Source organism: Melospiza melodia, chromosome 2, assembly GCF_035770615.1.
Source record: "Melospiza melodia melodia isolate bMelMel2 chromosome 2, bMelMel2.pri, whole genome shotgun sequence".
Taxonomy (NCBI): Eukaryota; Metazoa; Chordata; class Aves; order Passeriformes; family Passerellidae; genus Melospiza; species Melospiza melodia.
Window position 1 is genome coordinate 57,445,355 of NC_086195.1, and position 24,700 is coordinate 57,470,054.

The window sequence follows — 24,700 nt, forward strand, 5'->3', positions numbered from 1 at the left end:
TTTCCTCATCTGAGAATTACTTAACTTTCTGAAGAGGAGTTCTGTGAAATGTATCCTACACAGATGCACTGCTAGGGTGGAGCTGGGAATAGAGCAAGGGTGGAAACTAGGGACTGGGACAGGGATGAGGGAGAACAGAGGCATGAGCCAGCAGTGTGCCCAGGTGGCCAAAAAGACCAATGGCATCCTGGTCTGTATAAAAAATATTGTGTCAAGCAGTACTAGGGAAGAGACTGCCCCTTAGTACTTGACCCTGGTGAAGTTGCACCTCAGATTCTGTGTCCAGTTCTGGGCCCCTCTTGAGAAGAAATATGTTGAGATTGTGGAGTCAGTCCAGAGAAGGGCAATGGAGCTGGTGATGTGTCTGGAGTACAAGTCCTATGAGGAGCAGCTGAAGGAATTAGAATCGCCCAACCTGGGAGAAGGGGAGGCACAAGGGTGACCTTATCACTCTACAACTATCTGAAAGAAGAGTGTAGCAAGGTGAAGGTCAGGCTCCTCTTCCACGCTGTGCCAGGGGAGGTTTAGGCTGGACATCAGCAAGACTTTTTTCACTGAAAGAGTGATTAGACATTGGAGTGGGCTGCCCAGCAAGGTGGTGGAGGCATCGTCCCTGGACATGTTCACAAAGTGACTGGACATGGCACTTAGTGCTATGGTGTTCTCATGACAGCATTCCATCACATGTTGGTCTCAGTGATCTTGGAGGTCTTTTCCAACCTTAATGATTCTATGATATGGGACAATATGACACTGCAGCTTCAGGACAAGAGACCAGAACTGCTCTTTTCCAGTTTAAGATGATATTTTTCTGTCCCACCAGAGGCCTTCTTAAGCCTGTGGTGTACACACAGAATGAAGAGCAGCCTAAGTAGTCAAGACAAAGTTGTGTGGGAGATGGGCTTCCATCTAGAGCAAATATTCTCAGGGATGATCTTCTTGTGCCTAATTTTAGTGCACAGCCTTTTCCACTGATTCCCTGGCATGAGTGCTTTCTCTTCTGGTGCTCTACTGTTTGGAGTTCTTTGGCTTCCTTTGCCTGTCTACCAGAGTCAGTGATCAAGCTTCTCCAGCTTCCCTAAGCTAATCAAAGTCTCTTTCTCACTGTAATCTACATATCTCAGCAACTGGCTCTCACAGAACTCCCTGATCACCTTTGTGGTCTCTGAGAGTGACAGAGGGTTTGTTTGTGTGCAAATTAATATGCTGGTGTAAGGAAAATCAATAAAGAACAAGGCTACAGCAAAGCAAATCCTATAATTCCTTTATTGGACAAGAGGGTATGCTTCTAAACATGCTAAAAATGCTTGGAATATGGAAACTCATTGGCAGACACCACTGTTTCCTGTGAAGCTTTGCAGCCTTAAATTGGCACATGGAGTCATCAGAGCCCTTGAGCCAGCAGCACCAAAGCCATTGCTAAGTTCACCATTGAATTAATCAACAAAGAAACTGAGCCCTAAATTCTGACTTTTCAAGAGTGAAAATCCTACCTCTGATCTTTCTGAAACAGATCAATATTCTTTCTTGTTGTACTGCAGCTGCACAAGTGTTGTGCAGTGTTGAAACATGGTCGGTTTATGCTTTATAGGCAATATGTTCTGCAAACTGGAGGAACTAAGGTCACCTAAATCACTAACTTTGTCTCTTCTAAGCCAAGATTGTATTACCAAGGGAAGATGGATGTCGTACAGGCACCCACAGTGGAAACCAAATCCACCTGAAAATCAGACTCTTGAAGAATGTCAAATCCATATTTACTGAGCACGAATGGCCTGACCTTCTCCTGGGTTTGCCCAGACCAGAGTTCTTGGTTAGTTTTATCATCAGAGATTTTTAAAACAATATAGAAGAGACTCTTAGTAAAGCTGGGCTAATCTTCTGTTTTTATTGATGGAACTACTCTCATTTTTGTCAGATACTGATGTTTTCCAGTTGTAAATACCTGGAATTCTCCTGTGTGGGCAGACCTTTGTTGCAGTGGACTTATGCTGAGGACTGTAACAGGTAATGCCAGGTGCAGCCCATCAGACACCTCCCAGTTACATTTTCTGCACACTTCCAGCTCTGAGAAGCTGGTTGGGGTCACTGGATTGGTTCCAAGTACAAAGTAGAAGACAGGAAAGTCTATTGCATGTTGGGAAGCGTGTAGTATGTTTCCACTCATTCAGAGGGGCTATGGTGCTGGGAAGCCATTTCTATAGAGCTGCTTTGTGAAAGGAAGTTGTATGTGTTTAGAATGGCTACATGTATATATAAGAAAGGTAACTGCATATGCCATAGATTTGTGTATCATAAACATGTATGTCATAAGCAAATTTAATTGGGGGATACAACTGTCAGTGCAGCTTTAAAGAATCCTCTGAATTCACTGTTGCAAGTATGTGGGTTGGCAATTTACGTATTAGCTCCAGAGGCAAAGAATTATGTGTTTAGCAGACAGGTGATGAGTCTTGGTACATTTTTGTGAGCCTAACAGATCTTCTCCTGTAATCACTAATTCTATCCCATCCTGCCTGTCCCCAAGATTTCCAAATGGAGTGCACTCAATCTTTTAAACATTCTGAAATGGGCAGTCATAGTCTGTCATCCTGCAGACAATAAATTTCCACTGACGATCCCTGCATGAAAGAGAGACAAAAGAGAGGTGTTAGTGAGCCAGAACTGCAGAAGATGCTATACAAGTAAGAGTAACTTTATACCAGGTACTGGTATGGCAAGTAAAACATCTGTCTGCCGTTAACTGACTTTCATCTGAGTGCTCTGTGTTTTCAAGAGCCAAAAGAACATTAAATAGTGTGTGATAGTTACAACTCTCTTCCACTTCTTTACAAGATAAGAAAATCTGCTCTCTGAATAAGTAGGTCTCTGAAGACAATGAATCCTGATGGTGATCAGTCCTGAATTGGCTTTTAATCAGTGACCAAGAGGAAAAGGATAATTCTGTCAAAAGTTATTGTCATGTCATATATTGTTCAGTAATGTGTAAAAGGTGAATAGTACTTGGGTGATTTTAAGCTATGTCTAAGAGGGGAGTTATCCACACAGCAAATATTGATTTCTCATCCTTGATCAAATCACATGTGAGGAAGAGTAACATTTATGAATGTAAGGAGAGTTTATGCTCTTCTCAGTTTGTGATTGGATTCTCTCTCAAGAGAGCCATAGGAAACCTAACAACTGTTAGTAGGAAGCCTAACTTGGAGCAGCGGGATTCAGCAGTGGAGGCCAGTGATTTAGTGTCCAATAGTCACAACAGGCTACAAATTTAATTTCCTCTGTAGCTTATTGTGTTTTAAATTTTCCTTTGACAGATAGGCATGAGATCAGAGGATCAAATACAGTCCTGCTGTGAAGAGAATGTTGAATTTAGGCTGCTTGATACTGGCTAACTTGAATTTAGATCCAAACTACAATCCTTGCAGATGACAGTTGTCATTTATATTGATAAATATAACCAAGAGGTTTCTGAAAGCTTGAATTCTGCTAATAGTGATGTCCCAAAGATGAGGCATAGGATGGGTAATGTTGGTAATGGGTGATTTAATAGGCGCTTGCATCTTAAGACCCCTCCACCAAACTGGTGCCAGACTGCTGCCTCTTGGGAATGTGCTGAGACCCCCTGAGCCCAGATTTTGGTATTAACTGTGCTTAAATGGTGTCATTGACTGGGTGACTCTGTCCTGGAATAAGACTAATTTGACTATTAAGCCCTGTAGGTATACATTTTGTATCTACCCTGCAGGTATAAAATGTCTCATTGCAACTTTTGTTAACTGAGGTTTTTCAACTGGAAATTTACTGTGCTGCTAAGCTACAAGTTTGTCCTGAGTGTCATTTGGAACTGGGTCTGTGTCATGCTCATCAGCAAGTATGATGTAACAGTTATATAGTTTGGCTTTGGTTTTCTTTAGATTTTTCCTAGGTGTTTTAAATTGTAATTTCCTTGTAAAATTGTTACCAAAGATTAATGAAATGCAAGATTCATTTTTAGGTTTATTTTAAGAATAAACCCTAAAATTATTTGGTCAATGTGCATGCTTTTCAAGGACAGTTATTACTCTTTTGGTCACTAAGTTACCAAGAGAGATAAAAAAATAAAGAGGATCTCTTTGTGGAAAACAATTAAATCGGTCAAAGTTTAGGTCTGCTAAGATAGCACCCATTGTCAGAGAGACTTTTAGCTCAAAATCTTAGATCAAGTAGGTTTTCTAAAATAGGAAATGAAATTAAAAGTCAAGCTCTTTAAAAGAAATGTATTTTAGTCACCTGAATTAATATTATGCTTTAAAATACTGGAACAGAATTATTTCTGAAGCTGTCATTTCAGCTTGGATTTGCTGACACTAGCATATATGTACATTTTTTCCATGGTTACTTGTGTTTGAACTCAAGCATACATGCCCAGCTTCTCAGGATGCAGGCAATTACTTTGTACTATTGCTGTTGTGTGCTTAATTCAGTAGTTATCAGCCTGTTTCAATTTGTTTATCTCTTAAAAGTTCACCAGTGGGGATGCAGATGCCATCAGGAATTGCCTTATGAGGCGTACACTAGAATATATCTGAACTCGCCTTTGCAGATCTTGACACCAGTTAGAAGGTGTCATCCCCTCCCAGCTGCTAAATTAATGCATTTTCCTTGGCATTGGGAATCAATATTGAACTGTCTCTTTTGCTTTCCAGCTGTCATGTCCTGTCAGATTTGGATTTTTGATGTATAGAGAAATTTCTTTTATCTCCAAATATTTTTGAATAATCTGTTTCCAATCAAGTTAAAACATTCTGTGAATTCCTATTCAGATTGAGTTTGACAAAATCCTCTTTCATTGGTCATATGAAACATATTAGGGACATTAAATACCCTATAATTTAGCTCAGCTGAGCTTGGTGGATGTCCAGCTAGTCTGGGCATTTCAAACATACTTTACTGTTGGGGTATCTGGCTGTCGATTTATTTTTCGGTGATGATGTCCAAGCAGTTAAGAAATAACTGGCTATCCAGATGACCCAAACAAATGGAGCAGAGAACATTTCTTCTTTTGTAGAAGAAATGAGCTTATGACAGCCTTCATGTGCTATTTTAATACTACAAAGCAAAGGACAAGCTGTGGCTCTTTCCAAGAACACCTGGTAATTCCCACCTCCCTGTCCAACGTACTTGCTGCAGGTTGAGTTGTGAGTGTTCCAGTCGTGCTCTCTGGACCAGGAGACTGTTCCAACCAGATGACAGCCACCTAACAATGCCCCACCAGAAAGTCATACCATCATCACTTAGCATGTTTCAGAGCTCAGGCTGAAGGTATTATGTTGTTCAGTTTGTGGGTTTAATTTTGGAAGCTATTTTGCCAAGGGTTTGCAATGTGCATGTGTTTGTGGGCAGCTTCAGTTGTTTACAGCCTTCTTCAGATAGCCCATGTCCTTCTCTGAAATTTGACTGTATCAGTCTGTCTGATACAGATACTGCCCTTTCCTGCAAATGTTCCCTTATTTATGTCTTTAGGTCATCCTGTCTGCATCAACGTTATCACCACACTCCTGAATGGGCTCCCGGAGATACTTCAGGCCTTTTCTAATTCTTTCCAGCTGCTTTTGTCTTGCTTTATAGACAGTTGTTTTCTCCTTTTGACCTATTTAAAATGAGACTGGAAAATGTAAATAGTAACCAGTTCTGAAGTCTGTTCTTCCCAAACAAGCAGTTAAAACTTTTGATAATAACTACAAAAATAACTCTTTCATTCTCTCTCCTGCTACACAGGCATGGAAACTCACAGGCAGTGGTTACAGAAGTGTTGGTGGGGATAGCATCATTATAAACTTTCTATGTCCTTTGCCACAAGCATCACATGCTGTCTCAAATATCCTTGTATAAACAGTGGCCTCACTGATGCAATGTCTTAGAGAGTAGGAAGGGAAGATATGATTTCTGCAATAAATAAAACTTCTGCAAGTTTATTGAAGAAGTCTAAAAATACCTACCTGTTTGAAGTGATTTGGAAAGTTTTAACTGAAATACCTTCAGAGGCTTTTTCTTGACTCTTGTTAGCTCAAGAACATTGTCCATATGAACTAAATATTAGGGACACAAGTTTAATGTGCTTGAAAAGAGGAATTACAAAATGTTCACAGAAATAAGTGGAAATGTGCATGCTCCAGGCAGGCTGAGATCAGAAGACCTTTTCTTGCTCCTATTCTGCTTCATGAGCTGCAAAGAATCATTAAGGATGACAAATTTGCTGACTTTTGTGATTCATCCTGCTCAGGAGTGTTACAGGCCTGAATCTGAATTCTGAAGTGGTATAGCAAGATTTATTTTTTTTTTCACTTCATTCTCTTGGCAACACAAATGGTTTCTGGTTGTTCTGAAAGCTGAGGACCAGACAGTTCATTGGTGCAGAAATCTTTTCTAGTTTGAAATTTGTGAAATATTTTCTCTGTAGTTTCAACCTGCTACTGTTGCAGGTGTATGACTGCCACCAGAGCAGAGATAGGACAAAAGTGTGCTGGTGGCTTCTTCCTCTTCCAGGCACTGTGGTCCTGTGAGGACCTGTACTCCCAATGTACATTCCCAGGATGCTGCCTTTGCTCCAGTCACCCCACTACCACCCTCTTCTGAAGGCTGCCTTTAGCAGCCAGAGATAGCAATCTGCTCAGAGGCATAGGCTACCTTGGCTGCTTTGCTTTCCAGGCCTGTCCTTGTGGATTCCAGACATCCACATGCGATGGAGTCTGGATTCCAGCTGCAAAAGAATGCACTGTCTGCATTATTTCCCCTACTCTCTGCCATGCCTCAACCATGAGGAACAAGGATTAAGGATAGCACTGGGAAATATTTAAGATGAAAAGCCCAGAACGGGGCTGTCCCTTATGACCTTGTAATTTCTTTATCTAAAGCGATAAACAGATACCCTTGAGTCAAGTATCTATGAGTTATTTTTCCACTTGCAGGAAGAATTTGCAGACATGGCTTCCATTTGGTAATAAACAGGATAATGTATTTTAGCCAGGAAATTATAGTTATGGACCTGTAGCGGTCTTAAAACATGTTGTCATTCTGGAAAAGCCTCCTTATTTTAGGTTGAGGGATCCCTATGGTGAACTTTGGCAAGCTGAGAACATTACAGTGACAAAAGCACTTTGGCTGCTTTGAGTGTTATTAGAGAGTGCTTGAAATATTGATGTCATTAAACTCCCACTTCTCTCTTCTCCCCGCCTTCTCATGTAGCCCATCTTGGCAGAGCATTGCAGCACTCCTTACCTTGCTGTCTGTATTTTGCTTGATAACAAATGCTTTAATATATTGGGCTGAGGTGCCTAACAAAAGACATCAGCAAAGAAATAGCTCACTATTGATGTATTAGAGGGCAGCTTAAAAGAATTAAGATCCCTCTCCTACAATCATTTTTCAGTGACTGCTTATACCCTTCTTAAACCTGCTCTGTTAGGATCTCTGTAGCCCTAGGCAGACTACAGTGTGGGATTTATGTTAAGCCCAAAGTTTAAAACTTTGCAGTTGTGCATCGTAAAAAAGGGAGAAACATTCCTTTTTAACTGAACAGAAAAATTGTGAATCCATTTGCATGACTAAAACTTCACTAGCCATAGGGCCTCTCCCAAGAGGACTAGCAAATGCCAAGAAATGACCAGAACTGATCAATAAAACGTAGTTAACTCATTTTCTGGAAAGGGATCAAGGTGCATGGCACTGCCTGAATTCCTGGAGTGGCTTGAATCTGTTAGAATTGTGTTGAAATAGATCGGGCAGTTTAAAGCATTCACATTGCATTTTATATGGTATTAACTTTGCATGCTGGCAGATTTCCTGCTTCTCTGCACATGAAAGTGGACCAAAATAGGTCCCTGATTCCCTGAAGGCACAGGGTGTTTTTACTGAGCTCAATGAAATATGCTCCAACTAGAGGTAGGTGAGAAAGCATACAGAAGATCTGTTGCATTTGGTAAAGGTCAGATTCAGCCCAAGCTACCACTGCTGTATTTTTCACTGCTCAGAGGGACATGGCAAATAATCCCCATTAGCATGCTCTGCTCCTGATGCACGACTCTGGACAATGAATCATATGGACTGTGAACTTTGGTCCTCAGAATTCCTAGTGCTTTGCTAAGTACCACAGCAGATGGTGTGTAGCCATGCTCTGTTGGGGGAAATAGAAAAGACAGGCATTTTAAAGTTTCTAATGAAACATGTGAAAAGCAAACCTGTGCACAGCAGAGAAAGTTGTGGTTGCCCCACGGATGTAATAGTCATAAGTGTACATCATCATGTCCATATCTTCTCCATAGTGTCCTGGATATTCTGTTGTTAACCTTTACATTAAAGAAAAAGAAGATAATATAATTTGCCATCTTATAGAAGTGTCCAGTTGAATGACTACAACTCAATTAGTAGATTTCTCCTGCGTCTTTGAAAGTTCTCGTTTCTTAACAGCACTACAAGATGCAGTCTCACAAGACTGCCTTTCTCCTCTATGCAACTAATTCAGGTAGCTATTTGAATAAAATTCAGCAACTTTATAACAGTTAAGAGCAAACTGCAGTATGGGAATATATGTATATACATCTGCAGCTCTGGGATAAAAGCAATCTGAACAAGAAGATAAAATTTGTCTACTACTTATGTCTTTATTGCAGGGATTTGCTCCAGCAAATTTTCCTCTTGTGAAACTCTTTGGTTTGTAGCTGTAGACCACAGTAAATGTTGCCAAGTAAGACAACACTAAGCATTTATCCATGTATGAATTGTATTCAGTGAATGTAACAATTAATCCATTACTCTTTGTTCTTTCCTCTCTCTGCCCAATTTATAATGTAAAAATGTGGGCCTGAACAGTATTTGTGCAATGTATTTGTTCTGAGGACCTCAAAGTGCTTCTTCAGTTATTAACCAAATTATGATTGCTGCTTCCCAGGGAAATAGGCAAGTAATACTGCAATTCATTTTACAAATAATGAGCAGATTCAGGAAGGGGCTGGAAGCTTGACCAGTACTTCCTGTCAACATTATATTTGAAGTCTGAATGGAAGCCTGGCGCTCCTTGTATTACACCATTTTACATGGGTGCTCCTACTGGAGTTGTCAGCCTCACTGTGAAACAGCAAAGAGAAGCATCAGGCTCCCCATGAGGGAGATGCTGTGTGGAAGTACACTGCCCAGCTCCTGTTGAGACTAGCAGGGTTAAGACACATTTACAGAAATTCTGGCAACCTTTTTCTGACTTAATCCAGCCCAGCTGCAGTACTTGAATGATGCTTGAACGTGATTGAAGCACATTCCAGCCAGCACTCATGCATGTTTACATTTTGTTAAATCAGTGAAGTCTAAGCACAGGCTTAAATACTTTACTCACTAGAAATATAGTTTTTGGGATGGGTTTGACCTTTTATGAGGTGCTTTGGGTGTATTTGGAGCTCAAACCTATAACAGCTGGAGAACTCAGAAGCAGAAAGTTTACCTGAAAATTGAGGTACTCTGGGCTATTAGGTTGCTTTCCAGGTCATACTCAGCTTTTGAATGGGAAAGATCATTCAGTTAGAACATCATTCTAACAAATCATTTTTCCTTAACAAATGAAAAATGTGTCTGCATATGAAACTCAAGCATGACCTTATAAGAGCCTCAAGTCTAATCACTCAACTTGTTTGAATGTATCTTGTTCTCATGCTTCCTTTCCTTTGGTCATGAAAATCATCGCACAGATTCTGACTTCAAGTACAAGGTCACCCATCTCAGAGTGTGTTTGGAAAGCAGAAAGTCAGACGTGGTCACAGTGCCTGTTCTCTGAGTTCTGACCAAGGACACACGGATGTGCAAAGCCCTTGCGGTGCTCTGCCATTGGTAAGAAATAACAGCAGTATTTCACAGGTCATGCAGACTAGGAGAAAGAGAAGAAACCATGAACACCGCCCACTCAGCCAAAGGAGAGTGCCCATATTTAGCTTACTAATTTGAAGCCTGAGTGTCTGATTGTGCATGTTCAGAAAATCCAGGGTCATAGAAGGTTTTAAAAATGAAGACCAGCTATGGACCAGCATTTAATTTTGCATTCTCCCATCAACTCCAGGTTTTGACACTTTGTTTAGCTATTATTATGAGAAACCACTAAGACGTGTTTATATATGTTCTACCAAATGTGTTTCAGAACATCTGTTTTTGGCACTCAGCAAGGAAAATGTTCTGTAGTCTTGACCAGCGGTATGTGCTGGGCAGATGAGACTGTGCACTACACAATGTTAAAAAGCTGCTTTTTTCTCTACTCAGAAACAGAAATGAGAGTCAGTTCTTTGAACTTCTTTCATGGGCCTCTCAGTTGAAAAAATAAATCTGATGACAAACTTCTGAATTGCTGTGGTCTCACGGACCTTTTGCAGAGGCATGCAGTGTTATTCTGAAGTGCAGTGGGAGTCTTCATTTAGCTTCCCTCTCTTTTCTTTCTGACTGCTGTCATCTTCCCCTCCCTCTGTATTAACTTCTCCACATTACCATGCAGCCTCTTAAGGCTCCTCCACTAAGAAATGTTCAAAAAGCAAATCTATGCAATCACCAAAAATAAATTATTTGGGGACTTGAGCTGCTCTGAAGTGTGTCTTGTTTCATAGGCAGGTGCCTAGGGGCTACTTTTGTTCTGGAGAGAAGAATTATAAATAGTGCTATGACAGCGTCGTTCAAGTTCACATGAGTCTGTGTGGTCTGTCTAATTCATTTCTCTTTGATGATTGCTGTACTCATTTCTGAAACCGTTCCCCTAAGCCCCTGCATTTCAAGGTTGTCTGGCTTGCACTGTGTTCTTTAGAAGGAAATGCAATTGATCGTCCATGTAGCAGGGCTCTGTGGTGTGTCCCTTTTCTATTATCTCTCTATTTTTGGAATCCTGAGGGTAATTTACACAAAATGTGTCTGCACTTAGAGATGCCCTTGTATTTAATGTATAGGGATAGTCAGTATGTGGTTTTCTCATCATGAAGGGGAGAAAGATCATTTAGAACCCATTGAGGGCCTTCCCAAAGTGGTCTGCCTGACACAGGACAGTGGTTCTGTCAGGTTTTGTTGTAGCTTGGTCTGTACCCTTATTATCAAGTACTTCACTGAAAATGTTAAATGTTTTACTCACCAATGAATACAAAGTACATATCAACTTGTGAGCAGCCTACCATGGTCCTACAGACACATAATTTATTTTCTGACATGGTAGCATTTGTGAGCCACGTGTGGCAGTGTATGGTTTGTACTCAAGTGGAGTCACAAAATGAGTGTGAGACACTTTTTCCCTTAGTTAGTGAGGATTTGCCTGCCCATGGGCTTTTCAGGTGGGAATAGCCATCCATAGTGACCTTCACAGTGCCCTGTAAGCACTTCTGGCATTGAACTCATAGCAAACAGAACTGGGCTAGAGGAGAAGTGAGAAACCTGGGAATTGTCAAGTGCCCAAAGTTGCTGCTGCTGTTTGGGGTGTTGTATGACCAAGCCAGGATGCCTGTGGTTCCTGAGGCGGTAGGTGACAGGGGGCCCTTGGAAAGAGGCTGACAAAGCAGCTGTGAGAAGATGTGTGTTATAGCAATTGTGGGCTCTAGGCACTGAGTAATTTGTAAGGCTGAGGGGTAAGGGCCAGCAGGGTGCATCTAGTGGAATTGTCTGTCAAACCTAGATACACACATAGGTGTTAAGTTTGGGGAAGGACTTGTGGGGAGAAAAGAGTAATGTGAGACCTTTATAAGTGGTAGTCTTTCCAGTCTGTATGATCTCTTTGCAAGAAAATACAGAAAACAGGAACTCCGGTTCAGCTTTTCAAATCTACTTCTGGATAGTACCAGGTGTATGATGTTTGGGCACAAGAGACTTGAAGCACCAGTGACATTGTTGAGAAAGGAGAAAGAAGGGAATTCAGTGTTCAGGACTGGGTAAGGAAATCTTATGATAAGGGGTGTATGTAGTTTGGTCTGTGAGTGGGAAATGTTGACAGAAAAAGGCATTTTCATAATGGCATTTTTACCTAGAATAGGGTTGATGTGGAATGGTTTATCTTTTCAGTGGTTTACATTGCTCCAACCATCCCCACATTTTCCTAATGTATTTCACTATAATCATATAAATCTTGCTCAGGTTAGGATATGTACTCAAAAAAGGGATTAATTCTTTACCAGGGTTACTGTTGTTTTTATTTTAATCTGAAAACAGCTGTGTTGTTTATTTTCCATGTTGAAGAATTGCTATGGTAGAGATTAATAGAAAACACAGAGTTACTCATTTAGCACTGAGAAGAATGTTTTGTACTAATCTACAGTGATCAGTTGCACTCTTTTCACAATTGACTTCAGAAATAGTTATCATGAGTCCATTATTTACCAATAAGAAGATCAAGTCACACTGGTAGCCTTAATATGTACAACCTGCTGATTAAAGAAATAAATGAGAACTGTGGGTATGCCTTGCTTTCAGATGCCAAGCAGACAAAAGAAATGAGTCTTTTAAAGTATGAGAGTCGGTGGTAGAACAGTTTCTGTCTGTATATTGTATATTGTGGAATATACTTATAAGTATATATATAATATATACTTTTATATATATAAGTATATTGTTATAAATATATATACTTAATATATATATAAGTATATTGTGGAATATACTTATTCCCTGATCATAAATACATGATTTTGGAATGTATTACACTGTTCACTTCTTGTACAACTACAATGCTAACAAGATGAATGGCTTCTCTTTAACCTTCATTCCCCTCTTTGTGGCTGAACTCTTCCTCAAGCTATACCACAGCCAAAAGAAAGAGCTGTTTCATTTTAAGAGAAAGACATAAGCTTTAACATTAACTGTCTGACATTTGAGGACAAGGAGTGTCTCCTGACACTCCTTACTTTATGGGCTTACATTCATATGTTGTTTACAAGTGCTTCAAGAGTATGTCTTTCCTAAAGGAGAAATTTTGTTCAAGAGCCACAAACCTGCAAGTTATATTCAATGAACATGGGAATTATATGCCTCTTTAATCAATTTCAACTCTTCCTCTAGGTGGAAGACAGAGGTCATCTGCTTTAAAATATGCATCCTAAGCTGAAAAGCCAAAGAAGGTCTTAGTAAGCTGTCACCAGAAATTCCAGCAACTGCTCTGAGTACAGATCCCAGATTGCCAAGCTGCCGGGGAACTAGAGGTGTCCTGGAGCTCCTCTAGAGATGAGAGGTTCTCTTGTGTGGCCATGTCATGTGTTTTGGGATTGAGCTCAGGCTCCAGGCTCTGAGCCCATAGATTCACACGGACACATCACTGCTGCTGTGTTCCCCCTGTGTTGCACTGAAAGCCACACACCCTTCCAGGGTTGAGAAGCCACAAAGCTGAAGGCTGGCACAGAGGGACCAGAGCTCTTCCAGGCCTGCACGAGTTTGTGCAATGCAGGTACAAGCAGCAGCAGAGAGCTCAAGGCAACTTGTGCTTGCTCCTCAAGAAATAAATGTCCAAAATAACTTGCCCAGATTTCCAATGTCAGATCAAATGTGTTTCTCCTAAAATGTCTCTGGAAGATGGTCCTGTTGATTGAACAGCAAGGTTCTATTTGATGGGTAATAGTTTAAAAAAAAAAATTAAAAAAAAAAAAAGATCAACCTCCCCCAGCAGTAAAATACCTTTTTAACAATGGAAAAGGAAGAGTGGGGAATTGGGTTGTCCAGAACTGCATGTTTCCATGAAATCTATTCTGAGTTCACCTCTTGGATTTGTACCTCTGCTACTGGTTATCTTTGAGAAACCTGCATAGGATCACATCATTTTCAATGTGTCTTGTGTGGCAGGTTGAGTCAGGAAAACAAATAAGTGCTTTAAACACCATAACTCTTGGAAAATGTAATTGTTGCCTGGACAGTGTCATCATGACAGAGAACAGCCACAGCTCCAGACAGACCTTCTGGCATTTAAACTGCTCACTGTTGCAAGAAGGGAAACAGTCATAAACACTCTGCAGACTTGAGGTGCTCTGTGACATGTGTTTGCTTTTCAGAGTATGGAGTCAAGCTTTCATTTCCTGGCAAAAAGTAAAATCAGAGCTCTAATGGGACCACTTAGTGCCACTGTCTCTGAATCTGTGATAGATTTGCTTCATTTATGGTGCAAATCAGCACACAGTTTATTTTACTGTGGTAGCATTCCCTAGCCAGGTAAAGTAAAGGGAGTTTTTCTGCCTCCTGTGAGGAATGTTAATTATTTTCAGGATGTTAAAAATGTGCAGAATCCATGACAAGTCTTGGCATAATGAATTGTAAAAAAATTACAAAGCAAGTGCAAAATTATGAGACTGGAAAAGATTAGTAAATTTATTTTCAATATGAGCTTACTGCAGAGGAAAGCTGGGAATTAATGGTGAGAGGACTAGCTGAAACAGAACTAGTGGGTTCAAAGAGTAAGAATATAAATGCTAACAAATAAAGTCCTTCCGCATGTATTTGACTTCAGTCATTTTATTAAGCAAAGTGAAGGCAAAGCGTTAGTTTCAGTCAGCATGATGATGTTATAGATTTGTATTCCAACAAATACTAGCAGTTGTCAAAAAACACAGGGATATTCTAGGTGTGAAAAATAGGGCAAATCTGTTGCATGGCTCATGCACATAAGGAAAACCTGTCTTTATTCACTGTAGGGTCATCTCACTTCAGGCGGAATGTAGTCCTGAAGCAGAAGAGACAAGAGAAACCATACATAAGGATCAGCTGGTTTACTGCTTTTATATGTACCAGAGAGGCCTGTATGGAGACAAATGGAAGAGGAAGGAATCAAATACTCAAGGTGAGAGATAATTTGAAACAGTTTTGTCACACCTCAATATTGTCAGTTTTCTTTAAAATGCATTTCTGTCCACATCTGGTTTCATACTTAAGGGTACATTACACATTAAAAGTCAAGGCTGCTGAGAAATTCTGCAGCGTGGATTTTCTTTGAATATAGATTTTCCTGTGTAATGATCCACAAAGTACCACCATCATTGCATACTTTCCTGGTACTACTTTTCCAGTAATAGTCATATAGTAATGAAGTATATATAATGAAGTAGTGTGTTTCATGCCTTTGCATGAAAATAAGCCTCTCCAACCAAAAAATAGGAGTCAGCAGCATGTTGATTGCCAGTTCTCCACTGTTACTTTATTTACAACTAGTTCCTGGAACAGAACAAATACTACTATCATGTGGGGCAGAAGCTGCAATAAATAATGATACACTATACACACACATCTTTGTTGTGTCTCACATGCATATACAATGTGAGGTCTTACTCATGGTAGCCCAGAACTAATTTGCAGTTTGTTTGGAAAACATATTCTTCCTGTCAAGTGCATGTTAACTAGTGCAAGATACAGACCAGAAGTGTGATGTGTGAACAAAGTCTTGTGACAATAACTTAGAAATGCCAATGAAAGTTATGTTGTGAATGAGATCTCCTGAGCTTAGGGGACAGGAAGTTTGGTTTCGGTACACTGAAATTTAATAACTCAGACAAGTCACATCTGTGACTTTATGAGTAAAAGTGAGTCCAAAGTATGGGGTTTCACACTACCCTGGTGAAGTTCGTGTTGGCTGTATGGTACCATAACAACCAGTACTTGCCCAGAGTACTACTACAGCGTCTAGGCAGGGAAAGAGAGCAAACCAGAAAAGAAACCATTCCTAGCAGATGACAGAAAAGAGACTGCTGTTTTGGAGGAGAGAGGACCTGTGTGGGGAGGGTCCTCCAGTAAAAAAGTCCTTCTGTGTGGGACTGCAGGATAGCTCTGGTGGAAAAGGACTTCAAAAAGTCTCTGCGACAGCCCTCTGCTCCAAACAGGGTCAATCACAGGGTCAGACCAGGCTGCTCAGCTTTTATTTGGTTCAGTCTTGAAAGCCTCCAAGGAGCCTCAATAGGCAATCTATCCTTATAGAAGAAGCAGTTTACTTTACATCCCACTGAACTGGCAATTCTGGCCTTAAGCATGTCAGCTGCACCCCCCAAGTTTGGTGTCATATGCAAACTTGGCCAGCATGTGCTCTGTTGCCTCCTCAAGATCATTGATAGAGATATTAAGCAGGACAGGCACCCAGGCAGGGTATCAACCTTTAACCACTGCCCTCTGAGCCTGTTAAACCGTTATATTTTAACCCATCCAGTTGTCTGTCCTTCCAGACCCTAACATCCTAATTTGGATAACTGTATGTGGAAATAGCTTATATACATACACCTTGCTAACTACAGAGGCAGAATGTTTTTTTAATGAACCCATAATCACAAACTATGCACCAGAAGCTTTTCACAAGCCAGTGACACAGTTTGCTATCAGCCAGTGACACAGCTTCCTACCAGTTTTACAGCTCTCCCCTCCCAGAAGAATGTGAGTATCTGGGATTTCTACCCTCCTTAGAGGGAAAAACACTTCACCTGCTTTTGAAATGCTGCCTTTTCTGCATGGAACTGCAGGTGAACTACATAAGGCTTTCTTTCTAAGCACAAAAATGGAGTGTTGTCACTGTTGGAAATAGAAGGGCAGTATAGGAGTCTGTATACAGCTGAGATGAAAACTAAAGACTCCAGTAACCTCAAACATTTACATTAGGATTTGCCTTACTCTGAATGCCAACTTGCAAAGCAGAGACAAAGCTGTTCCCAGTTGTCAAGACAACATCTGAGGGAAGTAGAACTGTCAACAATAACAAAAATATGAGATTTCTGTTGTCTCTCTGAAAATGTATGCAATATTAGAGGAGTACAAGAGATTGGAAGAACTGCTTAAAAGTCTGTTTCCCTCAGAGGGAAGAGCCTGGGCAGGTATGTAAATAAACCCCCAGGTAGGGAACATACATAGGCAATATGTCTGCTGGAAGGGAGGCAGAAAAATGTTCAGAAGAATGTTAAAAGACTTTGTTACACAGTTCCTGTAATTTAAAGGCATTAAAAATAATAATAATAAAAACATTTATTTTCCACTTGGCTGGAAGGAGACTGAAGGATGAAAAGCAAGGCAGTGCTGTTGTGTTTGGCCAGTAGCCAGCCAGCCAAGTAAGACCAACAGGAACATAAACAGTTTGTATGCATCTCAGTGGGAAGCCTCCTTCAAAACTGAGGTGTGGAAAAAGGGTTCAAGCACAGGTTTACTTTTTTCTTAAATGCAGGCAGGTTATTCTTTGTATCACTGAAAATAGCTAAATTTAAGCTGAATGTAACCCTAGAGCATAAAATGATGGCTTCTCTTGAACAGAATGGACAGGAGAAATACAAGCTGCCTCTACAAAATCTGCGGCTGTCTTTGGTTTTAATTTAGAGAAACCACACCTGTGGTGCATTTTAGAGAAACTGGGAAGCTTGGGATTTGCAGCTCATTTTTTCACAGTCTCCAATAAGTCGCCAGCACTAGTTGTGATACTCTGCTGAGACCACATTTTTCTTCTGGGTTTATGATCAGTAGCTCATTTTGACTTTGATCTTTAAACAGTTTTGAGAGAAAAAGCATAGTCATATGCACTACTAATATTCTTTCTGAGGTAAGTGGTAAAAGTTCAGTCTTGTAAGTCATTGTTGCACAAATGTGTAGCACAGAGATGCTCCTACTCCAGAAAATATGCTGGATTTATAGTAGGAAAATATCACTCCACTTTGGAGACTTCTGTCATGGTTTCCAGCACAGCTAGGCTGATGCTGATCCCTAGACCTTTCACTGAGGGCCAGCTACTGTGTTGTGCTGTTCAGTGTAACTGCACCCTTATTCTTTCCCTTAGCCTTGGATATTTAATAATCCTGCGGCAGACTGGAAATAACATGCTTAGCTCTATAAAACACAGTTAACTCTTTTTCAGACAAGATTTCTGACAGGTCAAGCAGCCAAAGACATTGATAGGGATTGTTGGGAGAATGAAGATCGCGGGTTTGATGTCTGCTTGAACTCACCAGCAGGAATATGGGCACCTCCGGCTATAACGGCAGCAGTAAAATTGCCATTCACGGTCCAGCACCGAAGGAAAATACTGACTCTGGAAACCAGCCACCAGCCCATTGTTTGAGCAGGTTTGATACCTAATAATGAGGGTAAAGAGGAGAACACACAAGGAAAACATGGTATTAGATTCCTTGATAGTTTCAAGCATTTCTCAAAACAGCATCAGCATTTTTGATATAGAGTGCAAGTTGAGGGTTTGACTTTGTGCTGAGAAGCACTGTTTGCACTTGCTGTGTATAGAGTAACAATTTTCTATAAGAAACCAGCAGTAGTTAACCAATGTCTTAGCATTTATGTTGCACTTAAAACTATTTAATCAGGCTAAAGTATTTAATCATTCTAGTATGCTTACCACGAAAGAAGATTGTTCTGGTGTTATTATTCTCAACTGTTTACAAATCATAAGACTGAGTTCAAAATAGTCCATTAATATTTTTGTCTATGACTGTTGGTATTTGAGGATTTGGGCTTTATTGAACTAATGTTTTCAACTACTTCTCTACCACAATAAAAAAAAAAAAAAAGCTTGAGAAGCTATTTTTTAAAAGAAGTTCATTAACTTTTTTAATTGCTTGCTTTCACAACTATGTGTTTCTAGGAGAAGGGATTCTTTATTAAAAGCATTTAGGCTTATGATGAAATCATTATTTGATAGCAATCACATAAGGAAAACTGTGATTCAGATGTTATGTAATTTTAAGAGTCACATAAAGTTTGTGACTGGATTTTTAAAATCGGCTGCTCCGTGTTTTCTGTGTGCTCGATAATTCTATCATACCTGTGAATCACTGCCTCCAGGCAGAATAGACATGGTCTCAAAGCATGCATGCCTCTGTCTGCACACCCTTCAACACTTTAACACTGATACCCAAAGTAATTCAAGTGGCAATCAGTTTGAATACCTTGCCTCTTGGAGACTAAAGACAAGGAGCCCATGAAAACAGACAGGTCATTGGTTCAGCTATCCGGTGCTCATTGTCTCAAGCACCCTCCTGGCCTCACTGTTTCCCTATCCTGAAAATTATAGGAATGCTGTTTCTTCCATCACTTTTCCTTTTCTTTCTTTTCCTTTCATCAAGGAAAACCTGTAGCAAACATTCTCTGCGATTTCATAAAATTAATTACAATGATCTATCTGAAAGACACTTTCAGAAGTAACTGTATGTATAACAATTACCAAAAATCTCCCTTAGTTTCATTCAATTACCTCATAATTTATTCTAAAGACCTGAAGTACCCAGAAGGGAACACACATCATCTAGTGGAGTTTGGTGTTTGGAAAGTCATTCACTTGTGCACAGGAGTGTTAGCGCTTACAAAGACAGCGTGAGGCTGAAGTATGCAAAAGCTGAAAAACTGATCAATTTTGACCAGTGCAGTGATGAATTTCCTTGCTTAGTTTTCAGCGTCCATTTTTGAACCGAAGGGTCTCTTTTCTGTCTCTTCCACTTCGTTCTGTTGTTCAGACAAGAGTATTTACATTTGTTTTTGTCCCTGTATCTCCCAAGGTGATGGGGCCACAGTACTTGTTGTGCTTTGTGAGACTCTTTCAAGGACCTTCAGCATTCAGTTGTGATGGGGACTCTGAGTTGCCATGGTATCACACCAAGTATGGCAGTCTGGCTTTCACTCAGAGGATTTCAGCAGGGCTTTGATAGGAAGTTGTTCTGATTTTTGGCTCATAGGCCATAGGAACATATGGCTAAGACTCTGAGTAAATGTAGTGGATAGCTGCAGATGATTGGTGTTATCCTGATGGAAGAATGGTTGATACACAGCAGGATAGGGATTGGTTCTACCTGTTGCACGATGAGCTGTGTAAAATAGCAACAAATTTGTGCCTCATCCTCCATCTCTCCCTTCCTATCTGCGTTTGCACTGCTCAAGTCCTCATGCCCCTGGGAGATTTTCCAGCTCTTTTGCATAGGTGCAATGTCGGGAGCCCTTTATTTCTCCGTTTCCTTGGCCTTTCCTCTCAGAAGCTCAACACTGCCCTGCAACTTTCCATTCTCACTGATCAGATCAACGTCTCATGTTCCTGCTCACTTGTCTTTGTGGGAGGTTCTTCCTTCTTTTCTCTTCCCACCTGTTGACATTCAGTCTGGGAAGTCCTGTCCTCTTTGCCTTTGTCCTACTACAGTTTTTATTTTCCTGACATGTTATATGTTATAAGTAGAAAAAGCTGCCAATTTTTTTTAAAAGGTTGCAGAGTGAACAGGTTGGACCAGTTGCTGCCAGGGTGGAGTTCTAAGTGTTTGTTATTGTAATCACCAGTCATTTTCGTTAACTACTCCTTTTGTATCAGTACCTCCCTGCCTAAAGCCAGGTTGATGGCCCTTCTCGGACAGTGCAAGAAGAGACATCGGAGTCCATGCAGATAACCTCAGACCCAAAATGCAACGAGAGAGGACTCCCAACAAATTTACAAAAAGACCCCAAAAACAACGAGCCAACAGAGAATTAAGAGATCAAAGTGATGTCTGGACATGAGGAACAAAGTACAGAGCCTGCAGAGATGCTAAGACCTTTTTTTTGCCCCTCGCCCTAGCCACGGAAGGACCCCGGCTAGAGGCAAGACCCTGGGAGGCAACCCTAAAATTGTGACTCGGGGTTCCCCCGCACTGCTCTGGGGAAGACGGGAGCTCCAGCTCTGCTCCCCAGGGGACAAAGCTGCACTGTCCTCCTCCTGCGAGCCACTCCTGGGAGGCCATGACGGCGAGACTGCAGCCCCGTTGAGCCTCCCAACCAAGAGCTGATCTCTTTTAATAAAGACACTAAAAAGGAGAAAAGATCTCCTGCCCGGTTTTTTTCATTATAGATAGATAATAAGACGATTGTCTCTCATAATTAAAAGATAACTATTGTGTGAATATTAAGAAAAGCTTTAGTGGTGTACAGTTATGTTATTATAGTTTAGATGTCCTCTGTTCTCCGCACGGTTCCCTTTCCCCCGCCCCGTGTTGTGACCATCAGACGGCCAGGGCTGTCTAGGACAGAAGCTGTGCCATGTGCCCCTTGCATGGGCAGCTGGGAATGGAAAAGCTTGGCGCTTAGGGGGCAGCATGGCAACACCTCACCTCCAACCAAGTCACAAGAAAGCAGTCTCCACCGATAAATGGCAAAGAAGAACTGACTGACAGACTTTGGGAGGGGCCAGGGCTGGCTGATGCAACCCCCAGGGGTATAAAACACTGAGCATCCATCTTGAAGATGCACTGGCCATGAGGTATCTACAATAGCAGTTCCCAGTGCTGCAGCTTCTTCCTTCTGTAGTCCTTTGTTGTATTTTTGTTAAGATTTAAAAAACCTTTTTAAATTTTTAAAGTGAGCAGTTGTTTCTCACAGGACACATTATTTTCTACTAATATAGTTCGATTGTGATGGAAAGATTCATTTTGAAAGAGATGTCACTCATGGACACTTCTCTCTATAGTAAATTGAGAAACAAACCTAGCTAGCAAAACACTCATATGTTTACATGCACTCACATTTGAGTACCAGATTTTAGGAAGTGTGGTTATTTTTTATTCTGATTCTGTCTTCTCATAATAAGTTTGATTAAAAAATATAATTGGTGTTGCCTTAAAAATTAATTTCTTAGATGGAAAGTGTACCTGGATGTAAGTAATGTTTTATAATTAAATTGCATTTTTGTTTTAGTGTAATTCAAAGTAAAATTTGAAATACGTATTAAAGGCTATGTTCAATTCTCTCTCTCTTTGCTTCTGTCTCATACACAAGGTCCTGTAATCTTTTATTCAAGCTCAGTATTTGGTTTAGCAAAAACAAAAATAATAGTGATGTTGAAGTACTTTTCTTTAGCTTTGAGATAATGTAAGATTATTTGCTGTAATCTTTCTAGTTTTCAAGTAAAATCCAGACATTCCTTCAAAAATGAAGAGATGCTCTCAGAACTTGGAGTGCTTATTTGTGAGGTCATATAAAATATTTCCTTCCCTTTCTTTTTCCCAGCTGACCACTTTCCTACAAGCAGAAAGTAATTCTTCAAGGGAAACAAACAACCCTCCTCACACACCTTTTCAGTCAGTTGCTCTATGCACTAATCTGAAAACAACACTTAATATATCAGATTTTTTTCCTTCTCTGTTGAATTCACTACTCTTGAATCACAGCAAATCCTGAAGTAAGTATGGTGAGTAAAAACTAGTGGTTCAGGAACTTGGATTTATAGCCAAGTCAAAACAATATTTTTTTCACAAGACCCACTCTTCAGCACTTTTACTATAAAGGCTAGTTTAGTATTCATATTAATGTTACCAGGTTCTCCTCACTCCTGAAATCCTGACATTGCTAAGAAGAGAGGAAAATGCCTCTTACAAGGTGAATGCAGAAGAACGTGAGAAACTGGCTGGGACTGTGTGGGATTAAACTTGGCAGTGGGTAGGTTTTCTTTTTCTAGCTGGCTCAAGTTGCCAAGTGTGAAGAATTGTCTTTTGGATCTGATACTTGGAGAAGAAGCGGCAAACTGGTTGGTGGGGGGAGGAGTGAGAAGATTGGTGGTGAAGATCAGGTGCTCTTGGATGGGAAGTTGCCCTTGCCTTGGGTACAGGTGTGGGAAATGACTGCAGTGTTCCATAGAAAGTCTTATTCTGGAAGGACTTCTGTGTAGCAACAGGGATATGGTATCTGAGACCTTCCTGGCCTGCTGTGATTCCTGTGAAAAACCTCTCCTCTGCCAAATTTTCTTCTGAACTGGTTAATGAGTGTTGTACAGCTGAGCTCTGTCATGGCATGCAGTCAAAGCATGCATCCATGTTACAGATTTAGTTCAGGTCAGAACTGCTTTTGTTCTTCACTAGTGAGCTTTCATCTGTGAGACCAAAAAAGAGCTGGTGTGAAACAAACCCACCCAAAATGCATATATGAATTTTGGATCTGTGCATGACCTGTTTTACCCTATAGTTCCTCTTAAATTGTGCCACATTATTTGTAAACATCAGTAATAACCTCGGCAGCCGAGCGTGTTCCTCATTGCTCAACAGGTCTGCCAGACTGAATACAAACCTTGCTTGCAACAATAGAATTGTTTTGAGCAATGGAATCAGTTTTGGTTACACTTCAGACTTATGCCTGCACCTTAATTTTGCTCTTTTCTAAGTAAAGCCCCAGAGTGTTGTGCCCCACCTAATGCTGGTGCTGTGTGGGAAACCTCCCTCTGAGGCCCCCTGTTCCTCAGCTACATCAGCACCATGTTATCCTGAGGATGAGAACCCAAAGAGGAAGGCTGTTCATTACAAATCTGCTCAGGGAAGCCCACGTTAGGCTGCAGGGGGTAGTGCTGTTAGAGAATGCACTGAATTCCTGCTGCACTGACTGGGATTATGCTCCCTGAAGCTCTCTAGAGCCATGCAGGGCTGACAAACAGCTCAGTGGGCACCAGGTCGTGCTGCATTGAGGGTGATTTGTTCCTATTAACAGGGTAACATGAGAGTGCCATTCCATGTCCTGTGGAGGAGAGGCCCTATACTGCTCTCCTGAGTTATCTTTGTGGTATGTCCTCCCTCTGTGTAATTGGATTAATTGTGTAATGAGAGCTAATTCAATGGTCAGTCTGTTACAGGTGAATGGGCAGACATAAGAGGTTGAGGGCAAGCTCAGGACACCTGCAACTCTGGCACCCAGACAGAGGGAACAACTTTTGTGTGTTTGATTAGGCCACATCAGTCTCCAAAAGCCAATTTTTCAAGGAGTGTTCCCTATCTGTTGTGGGGTGCTGAGACATGTTGTTATGCCACATGCCAAAGGCAGCCTCTGTAATAATATCTTCAGCAATATTTTTTTTCATTCCGGGGGCATTTATGACTGATTGTTTTCTCCCTGACCAAGGGAAGGCTGTTGCAGTGTGATGTATTTAATTCCAATAGAAGGCAAGGCCCTTTTCACTCTGGTGATTTCTTCTTGACGGTAGCTGATGAGGCCTCCTTTTCTACAGAAACATTCCTCTTCTCCTCAGATGCTCCCTCTGGACTCAGTCCATTGCAGCTGTGCTAAATGGACTTGTAGCACTAGTCCTTTAACATAAACTTAGGGCTCTGAAGAAAATTAACTTGCTTGTGTAAATAGCACAAATGGGAACATTTTCTAAGAGCAGCTAGATTATTGGGATTGGGTAATATCATACAGCCACAGATCTGAAATTGGGGACTGGTTGTAGATTGGGAACAAAAATAGTTCCTACTGATATACCAAGGTGTGCTGCCAGAACCTGAACAGGAGGATCCTTTGCTCAGTAGTCTGTCTTTGCACCTAGTTTGTGGGCAAAGGAAGGAGAGAAAGGGAGTGGAGAGGGAGAATCTATATATCTGGTTTTTCCAAGTCCCATCTAAACACTTTCTCAGATATCTAAACAAGGAAAAGAGGCAATAAACGTGGAGTAAATAGCTCTTGGCTGGAAATCCTTCTCCTTTTTGCGTTACAGCTGACTGGGAATATGAGGATATGGCATGGTTTCATTTGTATCATGTGGTGTAAACCAAACTTATTTTACTGGAAGGAAGAGCTGTTTGTCTTCACTTGCAAGCTTTTGTTCCTTTGTTTGTGTGAACCCTGTCTTTTGGTATGATAGTTTTCAGCAAGAAAAATAGCTTTTATTAAAACCCTTGCTCAGAGACTTGTCCGTAGAGACAACTCTGTAGTATTCAACAAAGCAGTGAAGAACAGTCTCACCCTCAATCATTCAGACCTTAGGTGGTGAAATATTTAAACAAGG

The 24,700-nt window shown here is 40.8% G+C and overlaps 1 protein-coding gene and 1 long non-coding RNA gene across 3 annotated transcripts in view; one reads left to right on the top strand and one right to left on the bottom strand.

The window, feature by feature from the left end:
- Positions 1-24,700, top strand: part of LOC134414129 (uncharacterized) — a 154,339-nt gene that overhangs the window by 32,360 nt on the left and 97,279 nt on the right. The window contains exons 3-4 of one of the 2 annotated variants that reach the window (XR_010026669.1): positions 14,652-14,797; positions 20,276-21,581. This is a non-coding gene — a long non-coding RNA (uncharacterized LOC134414129). Of the gene's footprint in view, positions 1-14,651; positions 14,798-20,275; positions 21,582-24,700 lie in introns of those variants that run through there. The other variant, XR_010026668.1, reaches the window with a different exon arrangement.
- The window catches only part of DPT (dermatopontin), a 28,090-nt gene continuing 4,637 nt past the window's right edge, over positions 1,248-24,700 (bottom strand). The window contains exons 2-4 of the mRNA XM_063148287.1: positions 17,922-18,047; positions 8,217-8,324; positions 1,248-2,621 (exon numbers count right to left, since the gene is read on the bottom strand). Of these exons, the coding sequence (XP_063004357.1) occupies positions 2,555-2,621; positions 8,217-8,324; positions 17,922-18,047 (301 nt within the window). The 3' untranslated portion in view covers positions 1,248-2,554. The remainder of the gene's footprint in view (positions 2,622-8,216; positions 8,325-17,921; positions 18,048-24,700) is intronic.